General features: G+C 49.6%; 1 protein-coding gene across 10 annotated transcripts in view; it reads left to right on the top strand.

Moving 5' to 3' along the window:
- Positions 1 to 2,082: 2,082 nt before the first annotated feature.
- CLEC16A (C-type lectin domain containing 16A) overlaps positions 2,083 to 20,794 on the top strand; it is a 200,762-nt gene continuing 182,050 nt past the window's right edge. For 4 of the 10 annotated variants that reach the window (XR_002143384.2, XR_002143385.2, XM_034670367.1 and 1 more), the window contains exons 1-3: positions 2,084 to 2,360; positions 13,730 to 13,858; positions 17,480 to 17,613. Coding sequence is in view for 8 of the 10 variants with exons in the window: in XM_034670367.1 (XP_034526258.1) it covers positions 2,281 to 2,360; positions 13,730 to 13,858; positions 17,480 to 17,613 (343 nt within the window). In the remaining 2 variants the exon portion in view is untranslated. Of the gene's footprint in view, positions 2,361 to 13,729; positions 13,859 to 17,479; positions 17,614 to 20,794 lie in introns of all 10 variants that reach the window. The other 6 variants (XM_011229177.3, XM_019803169.2, XM_019803168.2 and 3 more) reach the window with 3 other exon arrangements.

Here is a 20,794-nt window from a genome sequence, read left to right as displayed (position 1 = left end):
CGGCCCCGCGTTCATTGGCCCGCCGCCCCTTGCCCGCGCTCATTGGCCCGCTCGACTCCCGCGCTCATTGGCCCGAGCCATCCGGGGGCGGTACCGCTTCGCCCCGCCCCTCTGGGACGCCGGCCTCTGAACTGCCTCCCGGGTTCCGGGCTCCTCCCAGGTCTCAAATGCAATTGGCTCTGCGAATCCCCCACGAAGTAGCGGGAGGGGAAAGAGACCGAACACAGTTCAAAACTAGACGTATCCTAAAGGTTAAGAGAGCTGAAGGAAACGCTGAGCTTCCTCAGCCGACCCCCGCCCCGCCTTGGACTTGGATATGGCCCCACGCCTCTTTGGGATTCAGTTTACCTGTCAAAAGGAGGCAGTGGGGGGGGGTGAATTTACCAGTGAAAATCTCGGACTTTCCAAAGAGGCAATTTTCCGTGGTGGGGAAGATTGATCAGTGCCTCCTTCAGTTCTCCGAATTCTGGAAGCCAGAAGGACCGCCCACTGCAAGGATGCGCATAACAGGGTTCAGGGACACCCGAATAAAGAGATTCCCAGGCAGGTCAGACCTGCAGCCGTGGGGTTGCTTGTTTTTGCTTTGTAAACCGTGTTGGTAAACAGGACGTGGTTAAACATGGAAACCACCAAGAAATACATAGAAAAGTGAGTCTCGCACTCATTGATTCCCCTTCTCATGAGCAACTCTTGTATATCCTTCAGGAGACTGATCTTGCCCAAAGTGCCTTCCAGACCAGTTCGACATTTATGATTTTTAAAAGATTTCGTTTTTAAGTAATTGCTACACCCGAAGTGGAGCTTGAACTCACAGCCCCAACATCAAGCGTCGCATGCTCTGCTGACTGCACAGACCTTTAAGTCTCCGGTGTCACTGAGCTGGGTGCTTTTCAGACATTGCTTAATTGCAGCTAGACATGTCTGGGTAGTGTGCTACCTCTTTTTACAGATGAGGAAATCTAGGGCCAGAGAAAAGGGAGGGCCCAGGAAGATGCTAGGGCTCTGTGTGCTTGGAGATCAGACCTGCCCTTTTTTCTCCATTACTGTCTCCTTGCCCCTTTAGACGAATTACAGAGGAAACCGTTAATTCTCCAACTGCTGAAGGTGAAGCAAACCTTCATTCCATCACTCATTCACTCTGCCAGTATTTGTTGAGCACCAATGATGTGCCAAACTTTGTGCTAGGCAGCAGGGAAAACATGAGCCCTTAGACCGACTCTGAGCACAGTTAATGGGACACAGTAGGCCTTAGATAACTGTGCGGGGTAGAAAGGAATGAATGAATGGTGAACAGGGCAGTCTTGCCTCCAAGGAGCATCTCAATCCTACTCCAGGATGGAAATTTAAACATATCTTATAGGCTCATGTGGGGAGTTGGGTGTTTCTTTTCTCCTTTTCTTCTTCTTAATGTCGTAGTTTAGGGAATTGCTTGGATTTTGGGTGAAGACTAGAGAAATCCTCTGAAAGCGCCGGACGTTCAATTTTGGTACACTGTTACCCGAAGGCCTTTCAAAATCTATATTTTAAGTTGAAGTGGAAAAAGAAAAAAAAGCTGTAAGGACAGTCCAGACCATTACCGATTTGGTACGGATTAGCTTACTGGGGCATAAAATGAAGGTGCCAGGGTTTGAACCACACACTTCCTAGCTGCATGACCTTGGGTAGGACAACCGCTCTGTGATTTTTTCCCCTGTGGGTAGCCTGGGGATGATCGTACCCTCCGCATAGGTTGGTTGTTAGCCTTAAATATCAGTATATGTAAGGCGCTCAGGACAGTGGCACATAGTATACGCCACGCAATAGCTGTTCTTATTCTTATCATACAGGCTAAAGATTGTAAACATTGCGGTTACTCTTAAGCACCCATCTTCACCGATTCCCTCCTCAGGGCTGCGCGCACAGGTTTCCCTTTCCCGCCCACCATCCGATACTGCGGGCTCTCCTCCTCTCGCTCCGCCTCTTCTCCGAGGCCGCAGGCCCGCAGTTGCGCGATGCACGCCGGGCTCTGTAGTTCGTCCGCAGAGTCCCGTCGGCGGGGGCCTCGCGGGCGAACTGCATTTCCCAGCGTTTCTCGCGGCGGCGGCCGTAAAGCGCGGCGGTCGAACGGCCGGTTCCGGCTGAATGTCAGTGCGGAGCTGTGCGCCGGGGAGGAAGGCGGCTGGCGGTCCCTCTACCACCTCCGCCGCTGCCTCCTCCGCTTGTGCTGCCCCTGCGCGCGCCCGGCCGCTGGGCCGCTCGGGCATGAGACCGTGAGGCGGGCAACGGGTCGGGGCCGCCGACATGTTTGGCCGCTCGCGGAGCTGGGTGGGCGGGGGCCATGGCAAGTCTTCCCGCAATATCCACTCCTTGGACCACCTCAAGTGAGTGTATTGGGGACTGAGGGGGGCAGGCCGCGGGGCTGGACGTGGGGATGGGGGCGCATAGCCCCGGGCCGGGGGGCGCTGTGAGGTGTGAGAGCGAGGTGGAGGGCGGAGAGAGACGCCCGGGAGAGGCAGTACCACGGTTAAGAGTGAGGGCTCTGGAGTCAGGGCGCCTGGGATTGAACCCTGACACCGTCGCTCCTCGCTGTGTGACCTTGGGCAAGTGGCTTAGCTTCTCGGAGTCTCAGTATCCCCATTTGTAAAGTAAGGGGAGAGATTTCAGTTTACGGATGCGCACACTTCGTTGTTGCGGGGGGCAGCGGTGGGCACCAAGCTTCCGGGGGTGGTACTTCTTAGGCTCGACAGCTTAGGGCTCAGAGATCTGGACCTGGGAGTCAGATCGGGGTTCGACTCTAAGTGTGTGAACTTAGGCCTCAGTTTCCTCAGTTGTAAAGTGGATATAGTGACAGCATCTACTCCCTTTGATTGTTTGGAGGGTTGGGTAAGGGGACACACGTAAAACTGAAAGCATGTACAAGTGTTCAAGAAAGGGCAGTCGTTTAAAATTTTTTTTCTTGGGGGAGTCTAAGGAGGGGACTATCAGAAGTAGAGCTCTGGGGGAGGACAGGTGGCCATCGTGGTCCTGGGAAGCAGGAGTGCACAAAATGGCCTTGCAGTCAGACCTGCATTCAAATCCCGATTCTACCGCTTAATAGCTATGTGACCTTGGACAAATTACTTCACCTCCTTGAGCCTCTGGTTCCCCATCTGCAAATAGGGATGGTATACACTGTGCAAGGATTTAATAATGTTGTGCATGGAAAGAGATCGATCCAGTGTCTCTTACACAGTAGGTGGCTAATGTTCGTAGCTGTGTTTATCAGCTAGGTAAGGCCTTCCCAGACCACCCTACCTAAAGCGCTTCCCCACTTCAATTCCTTTCCATCTGATCTTTCTCTTGATTTCATTCAATGTATATCTTCACTACCTTCATTTACCCTGTTTGTTTTCATTCCTTTTCTGTCTGTTCCTAAACTGGTACTTCCAGGAGAGCAAAGACCCCTTGTTCTACTCACAGCTGTATTTCCAGCATCTAGCGCTAGTGCCTGGCACACAGTAGGAGCTCAGTGGCTACTGGAAGAGTGGGAAAAAGAGGGAACTGGGGACAGGGCAGAGCATGCAGACAAACCCAGGATTTTTTTTGGTGGGGGGGAGGCGTTGGAAAATAGAGACTTTTTGAGACTTTTTGGAGGGAATGACTTCAGGGAGGAAAATCTAGTGTGTGCGTGTGGGGGGGGCAGTTGGGTAGGGAGTAGGCAGTCCTTTGGTGGTAAGAAATAGACTGGTTTCCAGAGGGAGCGCTGAAAATTACTAATGGGAAGGAAGAAGGATGGAGGGGGGAGGCAGGGAGCTGTAGAAGAAAAACAGGGGCCCAGGGAAAGGATTGGTGGGAGGGAAGTTAGATGGGGCTTCTCATTTGGCCAGGGGTGAGAGTGCTTTGCTTCTCAGCTGTGTCTTTTCTAGCATGAAACAGGCATTTCATAAATTTTTGTGGGTCTCACAGAGTGGGGAGGCAGGAGGGATCAGTATGTAGTAAGGAATGATTTTAGGGGAGTGATGAGAGAGGACACACGAAGAAGAGAAGCACAGGACAGGGTGGGGGTGTGTAGGGAAGCCAGGAATCTTAAATGGGAGGGCAGCTGGACTGGAAAGGGAGAGGCAGAAGGATTTCAGGAATTTAGGGAGTGGGTGGATGTGGCTGAGAAGGGGAGGATGGTTATCTAAAGGAGGTTGGGCCTCTCGCCAGTATCCAGGCACCTGCAGGCTTTCACCTAACTCTGCCTGCTTCCAGCCCTTGTAAAGTACTTTAATTACTATTGAATGCATTGTTTTTTGGTGCCAGGTACTTACTCAGGACTTCCTGTGTGTTGTTTCCTTTAGTCCTCACAAGTCTGTGAGTTATAGGAACTGTTATTGTTTTCCATTTTATAGAAGTGGAAACTAAGGTTCAAAGAGGTTAAGTCACTTGCCACAAGGTGACACTAACTGAAACGGTCAAAGCCAGGATCTGACTTCAGTGCTTGCACCCACAGTCTATGATAGCACTGACTTTCTGAATAAAACGGCCTAAGTCAGTTTGGGAGGATTTTCAGCTTGGTCGAGTCTCTGCTGGATGGGGCATCTTCACCCTCCAGCCAGCCAGGGAATGGTAAAGGTTCTCAGATTCCGTTGAAGTATCTGGGAACTAACCAGGTTCATTGTTTAGGTTAAAAGGCCATTGGGTGCTTTTGGAAACCGGAGCTGCCTGTCCTGGGTCAGGCACATCAGCTTAATCCATATTACAGTCTGAGGAGCCTGGCAATTTGCATACTGCTGTGCGGCTTAGAAGATCCCAAAATGACTTGGAGAAGAGTGTCCTAACAGCTAGCGCTCACCCCAGTGCTCGTAATGTTCTTCATTTGGCTCTGATAGTAAACATCTTGGGCCTTAGGTATAGAACAGCTCATTCCCTGAGGGAGTTTGCAGGCTGGTGGGGGAGAGAGCCATAACGCCAGTGACTGTACAGCTTGACAAGTGCTGGGATCTCTGTAGGTTCAGGGTTCTGTAGGAACCCTTGGAAGCTTTCCGGGGGGAGGCAACACCAGAGCAGACTCTTGAAGGACAAGCAGGAGCCATGATGTGGGGTTGCAGAATGTGGGAGGGGGACCCTGGGTTTGTGGAATATCGAGGTGGGGCTGGTGCTTGTAGGAAATAAGGCTGGAGGTAGAATGGGGCTTGGGCTTCATCTGACACGAAGGGTGACCAACCATCCCAGTGTGCCTGGGACTGAGGGATTTCCCCAGACATGGGACTTTCAGTGCTAAAACTGGGGAAGTCCTGGTCACCCTAGTAGACTCTTGGCTTGACCAAGGGCAGTGTGGGTGGAAAGATTAAGATAAATAAAAGAATTTAGTATTTAAAAAAAAAAAGGTGTTTTTGGACATGCAAAGCACCTAGGAACCCTCCCCATTTTAAAAAGTTTATTTTTAAGAACAGTTTGAGATTTAAAGAAAAATCGAGAAGATAGTAGAGAGCTAGAATTGCTTTTGAACCAACATTATTCTTTATAACATTCTCAGCTTTCAAAGGAACCTTTCTGTTAGGGTTGTACTTTTGCAAAATAGGAAACTGTGCGCCTGTGGTCTTTGTGTACTGAATCGAGTTAGAGATTCAGTTGAGGCAGACTGAGATAGGAAGAGGTTATTGGCTACACGGCACGGGTGGTTTATTGCCCAGACTAGTGGCAAGGCCATGACATGGACTAACAAATGCCCACCAGCAAACGGAACCTTAACTGATGGAGTTGTGTGATTGTTTCTGAAAGATCACCTTTAGCAGAACTGTGAGTCCACAGACTGGTAAAACTATGTTGGTGTTGTGTTGTGCTGTTGCCTTAATTCTGACCTTTGTGTGGGGGTCATAATTCTTGGTTGCAAATGAGTGAAACCCAGCTGGAATTGCCTTATGCCCCAAACGGAATTGATTGGTTCCTGTCACTGAGCAGTCCGTCCTAGCTAAGTCATGGCCAAGTCCAGGTGTTCAGACAAAGCTGTCAGCATCTGTCTCTTTTCAGTTCTTGTCTCCACTTTCTTCTGTGTTGGTGTCTTTCTCAGAAGGCTCCAGGCTTACATCTTATCAGTCTAGCAATCCATGGGGAAGAAGGGGGCTTCTTTTCTAAATATTGTCCAGAAGCGAGTTTAGTTGGACCAACCTGGGATCTCATGCGCAAGCCTGAGCTAGTGACTGCGGCCATGGGCATGGGGTGCTCTAATTGGCCCTTGCCTAGAACTGGGGTGGCATCAGCTCTCCCCAAGCTAGTGGAGAGTGAATGAGAGAAAGGGGTGGTTTCCCCCTGGGAAAATCTGGGGTTATTACCCAAAGAGAAGGGCAATGTGTATCTAGCAGGCAGATGCTCACCTGTTCCCGGTTTAGTCAACTTTTGTCTATGATAGCACTGATTATTATTATTATTTTTTAAAGATTTTATTTATTTGACAGAGAGAGAGACAGCTAGAGAGGGAACACAAGCAGGGGGAGTGGGAGAGGAAGAAGCAGTCTCCCAGCAGAGGAGCCTGATGTGGGGCTCGATCCCAGAACTCCGGGACCACGCCCTGAGCCGAAGGCAGACACTTAATGACTGAGCCACCCAGGCGCCCCAAGCACTGATTATTTTTAAGGGTACAGTATTGCCAGACTGATTTTTTTTTTTTTGAGGATATCATATTCATCATATCTCTTACAATGAGCCGGAGGCACCCATTGTGTCAAGTCCAAGTTCTTCCAGGCCTTTGGAGTGTTCTAGAGTCTGTTGCCATCCATCTAGTTTTGGAGCGCTGGTGAGGGTCCTCCAACGCAGGCTAGGGAGTCAGGAGTATCCTTGGTAGACAGACAGCCATTTAAAGGGAGGTCTAAAAGATGGGAGTGTGCCAGACCCTAGGGGGGAGGGTGGAAAGGGATCTGCTGTAGGCAGCGGAAACAGCGATTGAGAGACCTAGAGGAGAGAGAGAGAGACCCAGGTCATTCGGCAAGGGGGTGCATATGGGGGGACGGGGAAGTGTAGGACCCCAGAGCAGATCGATGAGGCAGGAGAGGTCACAGAGACCTCTTCTTAAGTCACGTTAAGGACTTTGGACATCACGCTGAGAACAGTGGGCGGCTGTTGAAGTTTCTTTTTTTTTTTTTTTTTTTTAAACTGGAGTGTCGTGGTCCAGCTGAAATTTGGAGGGTAGGTTGGGGGAGGGCCCGGCAGGAGGTGGGCATCAAGTTGGACTGCTGCCGCCTTCTGGGAAGTGAGGGTGGCTGCCTCCCCTAATCCAGGGGTGTTTCTCGTGCCACTTCGCCCTGATGGACCTCCTGTCTCTCTCTGACACACACCTCACACACCTGCCTCTCTGCATCTTTGCTCTCTCCACTTGAGCTCTGCTCCTCTTCCTGCCCATCCAAATGCCCACTTTATCACTGAAATACCAATTTTTCCATAAAAATTGCCCTGGTGACTTCAGCCAGCCGGAAGCTCTACTGTCATCTCTCATGTCACTTGTTCTTGTTCCCACAGTCCCACTCAATTACCACATTGTCACGTACAGTCTTCCCATCGCCAGAGTTAGACCAGCTGTTAGATGCTCTGGGCTTTTCAGGCTTTATCCCAGCCGGGAGTTAGAGCCCCAGGAAGCTGGCCAGGTTCCTCAGGCTTGTCCTTTTGCTATCAGAAATGGTCTTGTCTCTCCCAACTTGAGCATAAGCTTCATAAAGACAGAGACCTCAGTGGCTTGTTCACCTGGGAGTTGTCAGATACTGGCATAGGACCTGGCACACAACGAGTGATCAGTGAGTATTTGTCACAGGATGAACGGAAGAGGCAACTTCTGGCCGGACTTTTCTTAACAAAGGCCTGCTCTGGCCAGTTTGGTCCCAGTGTCCGTGCTGGAGCTGTGACTTTGTGTATAGGGCTACAAGCCCTGCCTACACCCCTGTGTGGTTGTCAGCATCCCAAATGTCAGACCCAGTCTCACTGGCTGGCCCAGTTTGACATCTTTCTGGGGTGATTCATTGGGAGAAGCACCGCCTATCACACCTTTCCCCAATCCTCTGGTCTCACTGCACCCCACGTGGAGCGTCTCCTTGTTTTGCTGGCCGGAGGGCCGGGCACTGACCACGTGTGGTTTCCCAAGGCACGGAGTGGACGCTCAGCCTGACAAAGGCTCCGAGTTCCTCTGTCCCCCAGACATTGTTATTTGGGGATGTGTGCTTTGGGGTGAGTGGATTTCTAGTCTCCTTAAGCTTCTGCCACTCCCCTTATCCTTCCTCACACTTTAGCTTACGGGTAAGTTTCAGGATCTTCCAGTAGGAGCATCCTAAGAGGCACATTATGATACAGGTCATAAAACTTGTATGAACTTAGTGTGTCTGTCTCATAAGTGGACATAACGATTATTGACTGTAATGGTTGAACCTGTGAAATACGGGACTCTTGAGAGCAGCGTCTGTGGAGGCAGAATTCGTTTACAGTCTGTTGTCCTTGGCGAGGAGCCTCTGGTGTGTTGGTTGTACACTGGCAACAGGCTATGGTTTTCTATCCAGGTATTTCAGACTCCAGCTTATCACTCAAGGTAGAGTCCCGTGCGTGCACGGGTCTGATACTGGGATTCTACATTCTACAGAGCTTGTGCTGGAGATAGGATGGTGGCTGTTTTCCAAAGAAATAGAGTAAGGGTCCGTTATGGACTGACTAAGATCTGATACGTATTTTCCATGCCTTTTTGGTTTGTTGTTTTTCTGCTTCGTTTCCTTGCATGCTAGGCATTCATTTATAACTTCATGTAAATGCTTGGTTAATAATAGTGCTTACTTCATTGTTTGCATTTTCTATCCTATCATGGTTATATGCAAGGGGTCTGGAGTCAGACTGCTTGAGTCCCCTGCATCGGGACTCTGGGCAGGTCCTAGCTTCCCAGAACCTCAGATCCCCAGAGCGTCAACCCGGCTTATTTTAAAGGTTTAATGAATGAATACATCTAAAGCACTCAGAAGAGCGGCTTGCAAAAGGAGGGCCTAGCTGCAACTGTTTTTGATGAGGATGATAAAAATGTGCACACACAGAGTTTGAGAGAAAATGTTTTCATTGTACCAGTGATCATTGTAAGAGAAAACTCTGTCCTTCTGACCTTGGAAACTTAACTGAAATAGTGACACAGCATTGCACACAAAGATAGCCACAGTAACATTGTTGATCATCTGAACAATGAGGAATCCTAATGTCCCGTAGAGGAGTAACTGCTGTGCTTGTCCTGTCAGCAGTGAACTATGTAGCCATTACAGAGGCTTGCAGACAGTTGTAACAAAAATGCTTTTATCACCCTAAGAAGGGGTGGGAAAGATGGGCAGGGAACTGGCTCTACAGTATGAGCTCAACTATGTGAATATCCACAGCAAAGGAAAGGACCCAAAGAAAAACATCACATTCCAGCAGTGTTCATCTCAGGGCGGTGGCATAATTGACATTTCTCTTTTGTTGAAGTAGTCAACCTTCCTAAAATGAGTGTTATGCTCAAAATCAGAAAGTTATTAAGCTGTATTGATATCTCTGGGTAGTTGAATTACTTGATCTTCCAAAGCTCTGGTATTAGATGTGGCATTGACCTATTAAACCTTAATCCATTCAGCTCCCCCCCCCCAGTACATTTAAGCAAACATGGATTGAGGGTCCTATTTCTGTCTAAAACATTACCTAAAATGGGTAATAGGGCACAGTGGGTGTAAAAAGATGAGCAAGGTGCAGGTACAGTCATCATAGAAGTTTTGAAGTTGAGATGTAGTGGGTATTTGTATCTACCAACAGCAAACATTTAGAAAATGATTATTGCAGATGCTACCATTTACAAGAGCATCAGAAAACATCTGTTACCTACAAATAAATCTAACAAAAGATGTGCCAGGCCCGATCCAGCCAACACTGAAAGAAATGTAAATGTCACGATGTTACCTTATTGTAAAGATGTCAGTTCCCTCTATATTTAGCTAGAGATTTAGGGCAATCTTAAGGGAAATCTTAGCAAGTATTTTTGTGGAAGTTGAGAAGGTGATTTTAAAATTTATGTGGAAATGTAAAGGGCCAAGAATAGCCGATATAATAATGAAAAAAACAGAGGGAGAAAAGTTGGAGGACTTCCACGATCGCATAGCAGGATTTATCATAAAGTTGCAGTAATCAGCGTGGTATCAACACAAAGGTAAATGAGTAGACCAGTGGAATTAGAGCGTTCAGAAAGTTCCCACATGTGCAGTCATCTGATAAATGACAGAGGTGACAGAGTGCATTGGAGAACTCAAGACCTTTTCAGTAAATGATGCTGAGTCAACTAGATTTCCACATGGAAAAAATGAATTTTGGCCAATAACTTACACCATACACAGAAAAATCAGTTCCAGATGTATGCTAAGTCAGAATTTCAAGGTAAAACAGAAACATCGCAGTAACAGGTGCTGGCTACCCTACTGTCTGTCTCCTGCTCCCCTGACCAGGGCTGGAGAACTGCCCATCCTCTGGCTCATCGCACAACCCCTGGCCCTCAGCTTCTGGGATCTGCAAGGAATGAATCTTGTGACTCTACTTCTTTGCATGGGTGTACTGAAACTACACCTCCAATCAAAACGACCCAGTGGGTTTCACTTCCTCAGGGTGGGAGCGTCCATGCTAAGGAGCTCCCTACTGCCCCCGTGTGGGTGGCTGGTGCCTCTTCATGCAACTGCACTTTCTTAATTGAGCACACCAGCTCTGCTTCCCAACACAGAAGGCTTCACCAGGAGATGCCAGGAGTTAGGAGTCAGGGCTGGTGCTAAAGATTTTAAACACTCTCATCCCTCCGGGGGGTCTTCGGAGCCATAAAAGCCACTGCCTCTCCCACGGGGCCAGGAGTGTGTTAGTGGGATGCTGTGGATGCCCTCATCTCCACAGAAGGAAACGCTGGAGTGGGGAAGACCTGCCCTTCCCCCGGGCTGCCAGCGATGCCTGTCCCAGCGATGCCTAGGGGGCATACTGTGGGTCACTGATGGCCATGGGGTGAGTGATGCGGCGATGCGGGCAGCTTAGTGGGAGCTGGTTCAGAATGCAAACTTGGGCCCCTGTGCCCAGGAGGCAGCTTTGGTGGGTGCGGTGGTGGGTGCGGTGGGTGTCTGGGGTGGGGAGCTAGAATCTGCAACTGAAAGGGGATTCGGACACAGAGGGCCCTCGAAGCACAGTTGGAAAAACTCCTCTGAGCTTCTTGGGGAAAATGCACAGGAGGGGAGGTGGAGGCAGAGATTCACGAGTGGGTCCTCCTGCAGGTCATCCGGAGCGCTTCAGTGCTGTGGAGCCCCCTTCGCAGAGGGGGACACTGGCCTCCACGCCCACGTGCAGCCCTGCTGGTAGATTTGGGCACAGGTGGCGGAGATTTCTGTATTTGGAGAGCTGTTGTAGTTACTGTGTGTTAAAAGTTGCATGCAATCTTTGATTAAATGATTAAGTGACTCACTCACTATACGGTCTTTAAAACATAACAAACAGTAGCAATATTAAGTAAAACCCACCCCCTGAAGCAGATTAGGCCTTACTGTTTCATCTGCAAGGTTCTACCTCTTTATACCCTACCCGTTTTTAGAGATTCTCGATGGTAGGATCCTGTCTATTCCCCCGCCTTGCTCTCACCAGCCCCACCTCCAAACTGAAGGTAGCCATAAAAGTCAGAAGGTGACTCTTCTTGAGTCAGTCCCGCTTGGTCGCCCCCTTTTCTTCCCAAACCATGACAGTTGAAGTCAGTCTGTGGGCCCTTGGAGACGCTTTTTATTTTATTTTAAATTTTTCAGGTTTTTATTTAAATTCCAGGTAGTTAGCCGTGTAATTAGTTTCAGGTGTAGAATGTAATGTCGCGTTCACCACAAGCGCACTCCTTAATCCCCATCACCTGTCTCACCCATCCCCCTCCTCCCTTCTGGTAACCAGCAGTGTGTTCTCTATAGCTAAGAGTGTTTCTTGGTTTGCCTCTCTTTTCCCCATGATTGTTTTGTTTCTTAAATTCCACATAGAAGTTGTATGCTATTTGTTTTTCTCTGACTTAAGTTCTTAGTGTTATGCTTTCTAGCTACATCCACATCAGATACAAAAATACTAACTCGAAGGGAGAGGGGGCACCTGCGTGGCACAGTTGGTAGGGCGTGAGATTCTCGAGCTCAGGGTGGTGAATTCGAGCTCCACCATGGGTGTAGAGATTACTTAAAAACAAAATCTTAAAAAAAAAAAAAAATGGAAGGGACAGCCCTGAGGTAGGGAAGGGAGCACTGTTGGGAGCCAGGAAGCAGGGATGTCAGCATCTTCAAGTCCTGTTGGAAGGGATACATGCACCCCGATGTTTATGGCAGCATTATCGACAGCAGCCAAATTATGGAAAAGAGCCCAGGTATCCATCACTAGATGAACGGATAAAGAAGATGTACACATACACAATGGAATATGACACAGCCATAGAAAAGAGTGAAGTCTTGCCATTTGCAATAACCCTCTTAAAGCTGTGCGGTGGCACTCCCAGAGCATCTGGCCAGGCAGTAGTCCCCACACCGCCCAGGACTGGCCTCAGTGATTCTTCCAGTTGCCCTGACCCCTGGTAGAGGCTTGAGGTTAGGACTTGGTCTACCTGCCTCTACCCCAGCGGCAGGCACAGGGCTGGAGCAGCAGAGGCCTTCTAGGAATATTTGGGTGGGTGAAGCATAGTGCCATAGCCTCCCAGACCCACCCAACAGTGGACACCCAGCAAATGAGGTCAGTGCCTTGAACTGCAAGCCACCCACTTCGTTTGAGCTGTGAGTTCTCATAGGCATTCCAAAGGTGGGTTTTTTTTTTTAAGTTTTCTTAGCGAGCGAGCGCGCGAGCCCCCACACAGAGGGGAGGGGCAGAGGGAGAGAGCGTCTTGAAGCAGACACCGTGCTGAGCATAGAGCCGGGCACAGGGCTTGATCCCAGAATCCTGAGATCATGACCTGAGCTGAAACTAAGAGTCAGATGCTTAACCGACTGTGCCACCTAGGTGCCCGTGGTTTTTTTTTTTTTTTTTTTTTTTTTTTTTTTTTTTTTTTTTTTTTTTTTTTTGGTTAAAGATTTAAGAGAGAGAGCGCGCGAGCGCAAACGGGGGAAGGAGCAGTAGGAGAGGGTCAGACTCTGCACGGAGCTCAGCACAGGGCTCGATCCCACACCCCTGAGATCATGACCTGAGCTGAAATCAAGAGTCGGACGCTTAACCGACTGAACTACCTAGGTACCCCTCTCTCCCCCAAGGATAGTCTTGATTGTACGCAATTTTTGTCCCAGCGACTAGCTTTGTGACCTCCCCTCGCTAACCTGGTATTCATCTCTCCAAAGCTTTGCATCAGCCTGGCTGAGGGTTTTATGCAAGATGCTCGGCCTGGGCCACATGTCTCCACTTGCTCCACCAGCATCAGGATCACCTGGGGGCGTGAAAAGGCCCGTTAGTCTTGCTGGTTCTGAGTCTCAAGATGGGCTCCAGTAGCCCCACTTTATCTGGCTCTCCAGATGATTCTCTTGCACATCAGAGTTTGAGGATGGCCATCTTCAAGAGCTTGATGATTCTCTTACATCTTTTTGGGTTGGCGTGTTTCTGGTTAACACTTTACAGCATTGTCTGCCATTTTTCTTGGGTGGCGAGTTGCTTCTTCTCTGAATGGGAGTTGGGCTAATCACATCCAAAAAAGCACAGGCAAATTATTCCCAGAATGTCACTAGTGGTCATTGAGCCTGGCATATATTTCAGTTGGTAATCCTTAATTTTCTTTCCTTTCTGTCAGGTATCTGTACCACGTCTTAACCAAAAACACCACAGTCACAGAACAGAACCGGAACCTGCTAGTGGAGACCATCCGTTCCATCACTGAGATCCTGATTTGGGGAGATCAAAATGACAGCTCCGTATTTGAGTAAGGGTTTCCAGTGTTTTTTGTTTTTTGACTCTCCTTCCTTTGAATATTTTTCTCCTTCCTTTGAAATGTATGCCATGAGTCATTCCTGATGACGTCAGGATTTGACATCCATTTGGGTCTTGAGCAGATCTGTATCTCTATATAAAGTGTCCTTGAAACACTGGAGAAATGTAAGCTGGCAGTGGGAACGTCAGGGAAATGAGTGTCTCTCGAAAAATCTGAAAATGTGATGGATAATTTTCCAAATAGTGTCCGACAGTCTCCCCCAATGGAAGGTGAAAATGTCCTGGGAAGTTAGCTTCTATGTGAACTGAAAGGACCTTGCCCTGGAGAGACATGAAGAGCTCATATTTATTGTGTTTACTGCTGGGCAGGCCCAGTGCTGAGTTCTCGGTGAGATAATCTAAGTCTCCCAGCTGCTCCCGGGTGGAGGCCTCCTGTCATGAGCATCGCCATGTATGCTCAGGGTCACACAGCTGGTAAGCAGCGAAGGGGCTTCTCCTCATTCGTGTACTTCCTCGATGAGCAGTTGTAAGCCAGCCTCAGTTTCCTCATTTTTTCTTAAAAGGGGGGCAGGGGCAGAGAGAGAATCTTAAGCAGGCTCTATGCCCAGTGCAGAGCCCCAACGCAGGGCTTGGTCTCACAACCCTGAGATCATGACCTGAGCCGAAATCAAAAGTTGGATGCTCAACCGACTGAGCCACCCAGGTGCCCCTCCACATCTTTAGGGAGAAAGTTCCTGCCCAGTGCCTGGTACAGAGTAGGCACTCAAGAATCATTAGCACACGGTAATTTATAAAGATGTCCCTATTATTGGACAGTTAAAAAGCAAAAAGGCTAGAAGCTGTGGACAGCTTCCCCAGTAGACCTGTCTCCGAGTGCAGAGGGATCTGGGTTATGACAACCACCAAATACAGATTTTATTCTTATGTAAAATAATCTCAACTGTAAGTATTGAGGCCACTTAAAAAACCCATTTAAAACAAATAAAGGTGTTCCGTTTCCAGCCTGGCTTCTTACTAGATATTCTGATTTTCCAGACAGCTCTCTGTTTTCATCAGTAGGGTTATCCAAGATAAAGCTATTCGTGGAAAATGCAAACCTGTGACACTGGCCTTTTCCCCAAAGAAAAACGTGAATAAAGAGGGAGGTGTTGTCTGCAAACGGGGCTGGCTTCCTTTGAGGATCATGGGTAATAGGTTGGTTGGTGTCTGTTTTGGAAATGTGAATGACCTCTGGATTAAAGGGCGGAGACTGTGTCCCCTTTGACTAGAGTGGACTTTCTGAGAGCATCTGTTGTCTCAGAAAAACCACTGAGCCCCTAGAGGCCCAGTGCTTCCTAAATGGCTCCCCAATAGGGTCCCCAGGAGAATTTGTTTTTAATCCATTTATTTTAGAATAATTTTAGATTTATAGAAAAGTCACAAAGATGGTATAGAAAGTTCCCAAACACCCCTCACCCTGTCTCCCCCGCTGTCAGCGTCTTATCTGACTGGGGTGCGTTTGGGGAAACAGAAGCTAACCCTGGTACGTTAACGTTAAGTACACTCCAGACTTGAACTGGAGTTCGCCAGTTTTTCTGGAAGCCCTGCTTGCTGGTCTAGCAGCACGGTCCAGGCTCGCACAGTCTATTTAGTGGCCACGTCTACCCGGCCTCCTCCGAGCTGCGACAGATTTTCAGCTTTGTTTTCCTGACCTTGATGGTTTGGAGGAGCACCGGCCAAGGGTCCTGTAGAAGGACCCCTACCCCCATCTGGGGGGTGATGCCTTTCTCATGATTAGCGGGGAGTTATGGGGAAGAACACCACACAGGTGCGTGGCGCTTCTCATCCCACAGTATCAGCAGTCAGGATCTCCACCTGCTCTCTGGTGAGGTTAATCTGGTGGCTTGGTTAAGGTGGTGTCGGCCAGGTTTTTCTACTGTAAACCTATTCTTTTCGCCTTTCCCTACCCTGATCTTTGAAAGAGTCACTCAATTTAGCCCACCTGAGGGCATGAGAACTTAGCCTTCTGGAAGGGGGGGTGAGTATCTACATATATTATTTGAAATTTTTCTGCACGAAAGACTTGTCTCTTCTCCCCGTTTATTTATATCAATGTGGGCTGTAGATGTTTATTTTATACTTTGGATTAAGGCACACTGTGGATCTAGTACGGTGTTATTAGATGGTGTGTCATTAATACTAAATTAAAACGCAATACTGTGTTATTGGATTAAAGCGGACTTTGGATCCAATACTGTGTTATTTATTGTGTTGCTCCAGTTCCAGCTTTGGGTACTGGGGGCTCTTTCAGGTTTGGGTCCCGTGTCCCTTCGACACACCCCATCCTTCTGGTTTTTTGAGCACTTCCTTACTTTCCTGTACTCTGAGATGCTGGGGGCTCATCTTGTATTTTCCCTGCCCCACATCTAGGATTAGCCATTTTTCCAAGGAAGCCCTGCCTCTCCTAGGGAGTTTTAAAAACCTGGGCTCCTGGATTTCACACTAGACCTGCAGAATCTGTCCCTGGGCCTGATCTAGGTACAAACATTTTAACAGGTTCCCAAGTTGGTCATGGTGCTGCAGTGAGCTTCTTGGGGGATGCTTGGGAGTCACTAATTTCTTCAACCCAAAGCAAAGGAAGACAAAAGAGGTCAAATGAGAGAGATATTCTGGGGATCAACCTGCAGGGCATTTGTAGGCAGACAGGCTCCCAGAATCATAATTGGAAAAGGTTTGAATTCATGTTTTTTTGGTTTGCTGATTCGTTTACCTTTTCATGAATTCAAACTGAAGTTACGTAGCACTGAACAAGAGCCAGTGATCCTGCCACTGTGGAATTGACAGCCGAGGAGAGAGAAACCCCCAGAATCAAGTGACAGACACTCGTGACTGCAGGGACCTGTGCTGAGTCACCCAGATGAATGGTTACCTGGTTTTAGCTTGCATACAGAGAGCACATAACTAGAAAACACCACTTTCTGCCTTTCAAGAAAGGCATCAGGGGGTTCTATCTCCATTGCAAGACTAAAAGAGCCAGGGTGTACCCCCAAAAGTCTGTGTCTCCAGGCTGCATGTACACAGATGTCCTGTCTAGAAAAAGAAAGGCAGAAGCTGACCTGGGGGCTGGGTAGCCGCCTCTTTTCTATGAGCCCCTTCAATCCCTTCCAGTTCTTTCCCCCCAGATTTGGAAACTTCTGCTAGCGTTATCTTGCCCCTTTGTAGGGAATTCCAGGTGGTGCTGTTTAACATGCAAAGATAGGAAAGCAAAGGAAAGAGGCCTAGTAAACAAAACTAAGGGTAGAGAGTATTGGATGGGAAGAGCTGGCTGGCGGGTTTCTCAGCATAGGTAGATCACTGTGTAATCATTTAGTGTGTAAAGATCTTCCCCATTCTGCTTCCCAGGATCAGCACTGTGCTCACATTCTGGGGAGAGAGCGCGAGCGGCCGCCCTTTGCCGTGAAGGACCGTGTCTGCGGGGAAGCCGGGGCCTTGCAGGCGGGGTCATCGGGCTGCTCTGCAGATGCCTTTGGGAGTCGGGGCGGGTTACGCCCGTGTGCGGCGCACGTGGCCCGCAGATGATTTGTATTTCCACGGGTAGAAGCCAACCACTGATGCTTTCCCTTTCTCTCCCCAGCTTCTTCCTGGAGAAGAACATGTTCGTCTTCTTCTTGAACATCCTGCGGCAGAAGTCAGGCCGCTACGTGTGCGTTCAGCTGCTGCAGACCTTGAACATCCTCTTTGAGAATATCAGTCACGAGACCTCGCTTTGTAAGGACAGTCCCTGACCCTTGCCTCCTCACTGCTGCGCTTTGGCGCATGTAGCTCGGCGTGGTTTTTGTGTTGCGTTTTGCATGGCTGTGCTTCCTGTGTATGTCTTCGTGTGTTTGGGCTGCTCTAAGAAAATGCCCCAGACTGGGGGCTGAGACAGAAGCTTTCTGTCTCATAGTTCTGGATGTGCGAAGTCCAAGACCAAGGTGCCTTCAGGGGTAGTTTCTGGTGAGACCTTCCCTTCTTCCTGGTTTGTAGATGACTGTCTTCTTGTTTCTGGTGTGGCCTTTCTTTGTGTGTGTGTGCGCGTGCACGTGGAGAGAGAGTTCTGGGGTCTTTTCCTCTTAGAAGGACACCAGTCTTCTTTGATCAGAGCCCCACCCTAGGACCTTGTTTAACCTTGATTACCTCCTTACAGCCACTGTCTGTAAGTACAGTCGCAGTGGGGGTTAGGGTTTCCCTGTGTGAATGGTGGTAGCATGCAGTTTGGTCCCTAACACCATGTTTATCCCTGCCTGGTACCATGCCATGAAGGGCTGAGAGGGTTCCCCTCTGCTCAGTGATTCTGGGCTGTTCACATTTTTTCTTTATAACTGGTTGAGGTCGCTGAATCATCAGCCAGTGGAAGAAGCACTAGAAGCAGCAGGGTGAAGAAGAATGGCCCAGAAGCGTGCAAGGGGCCTTGCACCTGCCTGCCTCAGCCCCACTGCCTGACGAGCCCGGGTGCGGCTCGGAGCTGCTTCTCTGCCCTCACTAAGCCCCAGCTCTTCATCTGAAACAACCGCCCTGCGAGGCAGGTGCTGCCCGTCCCTCACTTAGTGCCCAGGGAGTTCCAGTCAATGGCCCGTGGTGACAGCTCTAGCAAGGCCCAGATCCAGAAGCGGCTTCAGCGCAGCCAAGTTAGTTCAGGGTCCACAGCGGGGGGTGATTGTGCCCCTGGAGGCCATTTGTCAGTGCCCATGGACATTCTCGGTTGTGGTAATGGGTGGGGGTGTGGGGGTGCTGTTGGCATCTGGTGGGTAGAGCCCAGGGGTGCTGCTAAGCATCGAACAACGCACAGGAGAGCCCCCCACAGTAAAGGATTATCTAGCCCAAAATGTCAGCAGCGCCCAGGGCAAGAAACCAGGTTTAGCTCCTCTTCCTCTGTGCTTGACCTCTCGCTTTATCACTCTAAGACGACTACTGCAGGCCCCAGGCCCTGCGCCCCAGGAGCCGGGAAGAGAAGACAAGTCAGTGAATGCCTGTATCAAAGGCAGGCTCTAGGTCCCCAAGACGGGTTTAGAAAAAGTTTCTGGTGGGTGAAAGGAGGTAGAGATGGGGGCATTCCTGCTCAGGAGGAAGCGGGGAGAGGCGGGGAAGGGCTGTGCACGGTGGCTCTGGGAAGTGGCCACTAGGTGGTGCTGCCGTCGCAGGAGTCTCTGCTCGCACTTCCCCACAGATGTGAGTTGACTCACTCTCCCTAAGTGGTTTCCCGTGTTAACAGCTTTTGTTACCCTGGATATGAATTGTGTGCGGTTTCTGAAAACTCCGAGCGGGGAAGACCCAGCTTAGGGGTGTAGGCCCTGGACTCCGACCCACCAGGTCCCAGGCCCGGCTCTGCCACAGTGGCCTTGGGTGTGCTCCGGGGGTGGACTCTCCGCTCTCAGCTGCGGTTTCTGCTTCTGTGAAGGGGAGATGATGCTCGTATCTGGGGAATAGAGTGGTCTGAGGATTAAGTGTGACAGCGCATGTGCAGAACGGAACCTGGGGTCTGGCAGATGGAGGCGTCCACTTGAGCTGCTTTTATAGTTAAATCCAGCATTCCCCCAAATGTCTGTTCTCGGGTAACCCAGCCTCAGCCGAGCTAGCCACGGTAGTTGGGGTGGTAGAAAATACTGGAGTTTCTGGGTCATGTGGCTTTTCTCAAATTAGGACTGGAAAGGGTGCTGCGCTGTAAGAAAAGCAGGCAGACGCCACTGTCTTTAGGGCGAACCCACCGGAGCGCTTTTATAAGCCCTGCAGAAGCGGTAGACATCACTGCTTTTACAGCACTTCGATTTGTGGGGGTGAGGAGGACACGTGACTTTGGCTTTTATTTTCATTTTCCAATCATAGGAAGCAAACGTCTTCGTTCTAAAACAACAACAACCCGATCAACCGGCACGAGCATATAGAAAGCAAAAGTTCCGCAGAGCCTCGCCTTCACAGTTCAGCGGACACATACCATTTTGCCATTTGTTTTCTGTTTTTCCAACTTCCTGCTGTATCTTAGATCGTCGTGCAGCCTGTTCACATGCCCCCCACCTAGTTTGGCTCCGGAGCTGCATCTTGCTGAGCCCTGAGTTTTTCAACCTGCCTGTAGGCATCGAGGTGGTTTCCGGGTTTTCACTATTACCAGCAGCCATTTCACATATGCACCTGTTGCCTGTTGGGTTCAGTGACCTAAGTCACAGAGGGCCCGAGAGACTGAGATTACTTAGAGACTCCTGGGTTGAGAAAAGGATACCACAGAAAGTTGGCCACCCAGTGAGGGGGTAGTAGAAAAATCCCAGCCGTATAATAGAGGCACCTCAGCTGGCCCCACGGTGGCCCCCACCACCCACAGAGTCATCCTGTGGAGGCCCTGGAAAAGTCCCCGCTGGGGAATGATGGGAGCATGTGGCTTTTCCAGCTCAAGAGTGCAGCTGAAAGGCTCGTGGTTGTCTGTCTGAAGCTGCCAGCATCGGCGTCTGTGCCTCTGGTGGCCCGGAAGCCGCCAACCAGTCACAGTGGGGCTCCCTGTGACATCTCTGTAGTCCGTTCTCCTGCCAGCTCATTCATCCCCAGCCACAGCCAGGACAGAACCAGGAAGAAGGGCTCTAGGCCTCAGCATCACCTGGGTTGCTTGTTACAGGTGAAGATTCTAGGCGGGTAGGTTGTGGCCTGTGCAAAGAATAGAACACTACATAGCAAAATGGAGAAAGGAGTGAATTACTGCCACTGTGTGCGGCAGTGCGGATGCCTCTCAGATGTGGTGACTGGTGACAGAGGCCAGACTCGAGAAGCGTGCGTGTCGTGTGGTCCATGGACATGAAGCTCTAGAACAGGCAACACAAGTCTGTGTGATCCAAGTCAAACCAGGGCTTCTTGTTGGGGAGAGGGGATTGACTGGGCAGGTGTCAAGGAGCCTTCTGTGGAGATAGAAATATGTTCTCTTTGATCT

The sequence above is a fragment of the Ailuropoda melanoleuca genome, chromosome 10 (assembly GCF_002007445.2).
Source record: "Ailuropoda melanoleuca isolate Jingjing chromosome 10, ASM200744v2, whole genome shotgun sequence".
Classification (NCBI taxonomy): Eukaryota; Metazoa; Chordata; class Mammalia; order Carnivora; family Ursidae; genus Ailuropoda; species Ailuropoda melanoleuca.
Note: the sequence above shows the minus strand (reverse complement) of the source record. Positions and strands in the feature narration are given on the sequence as shown.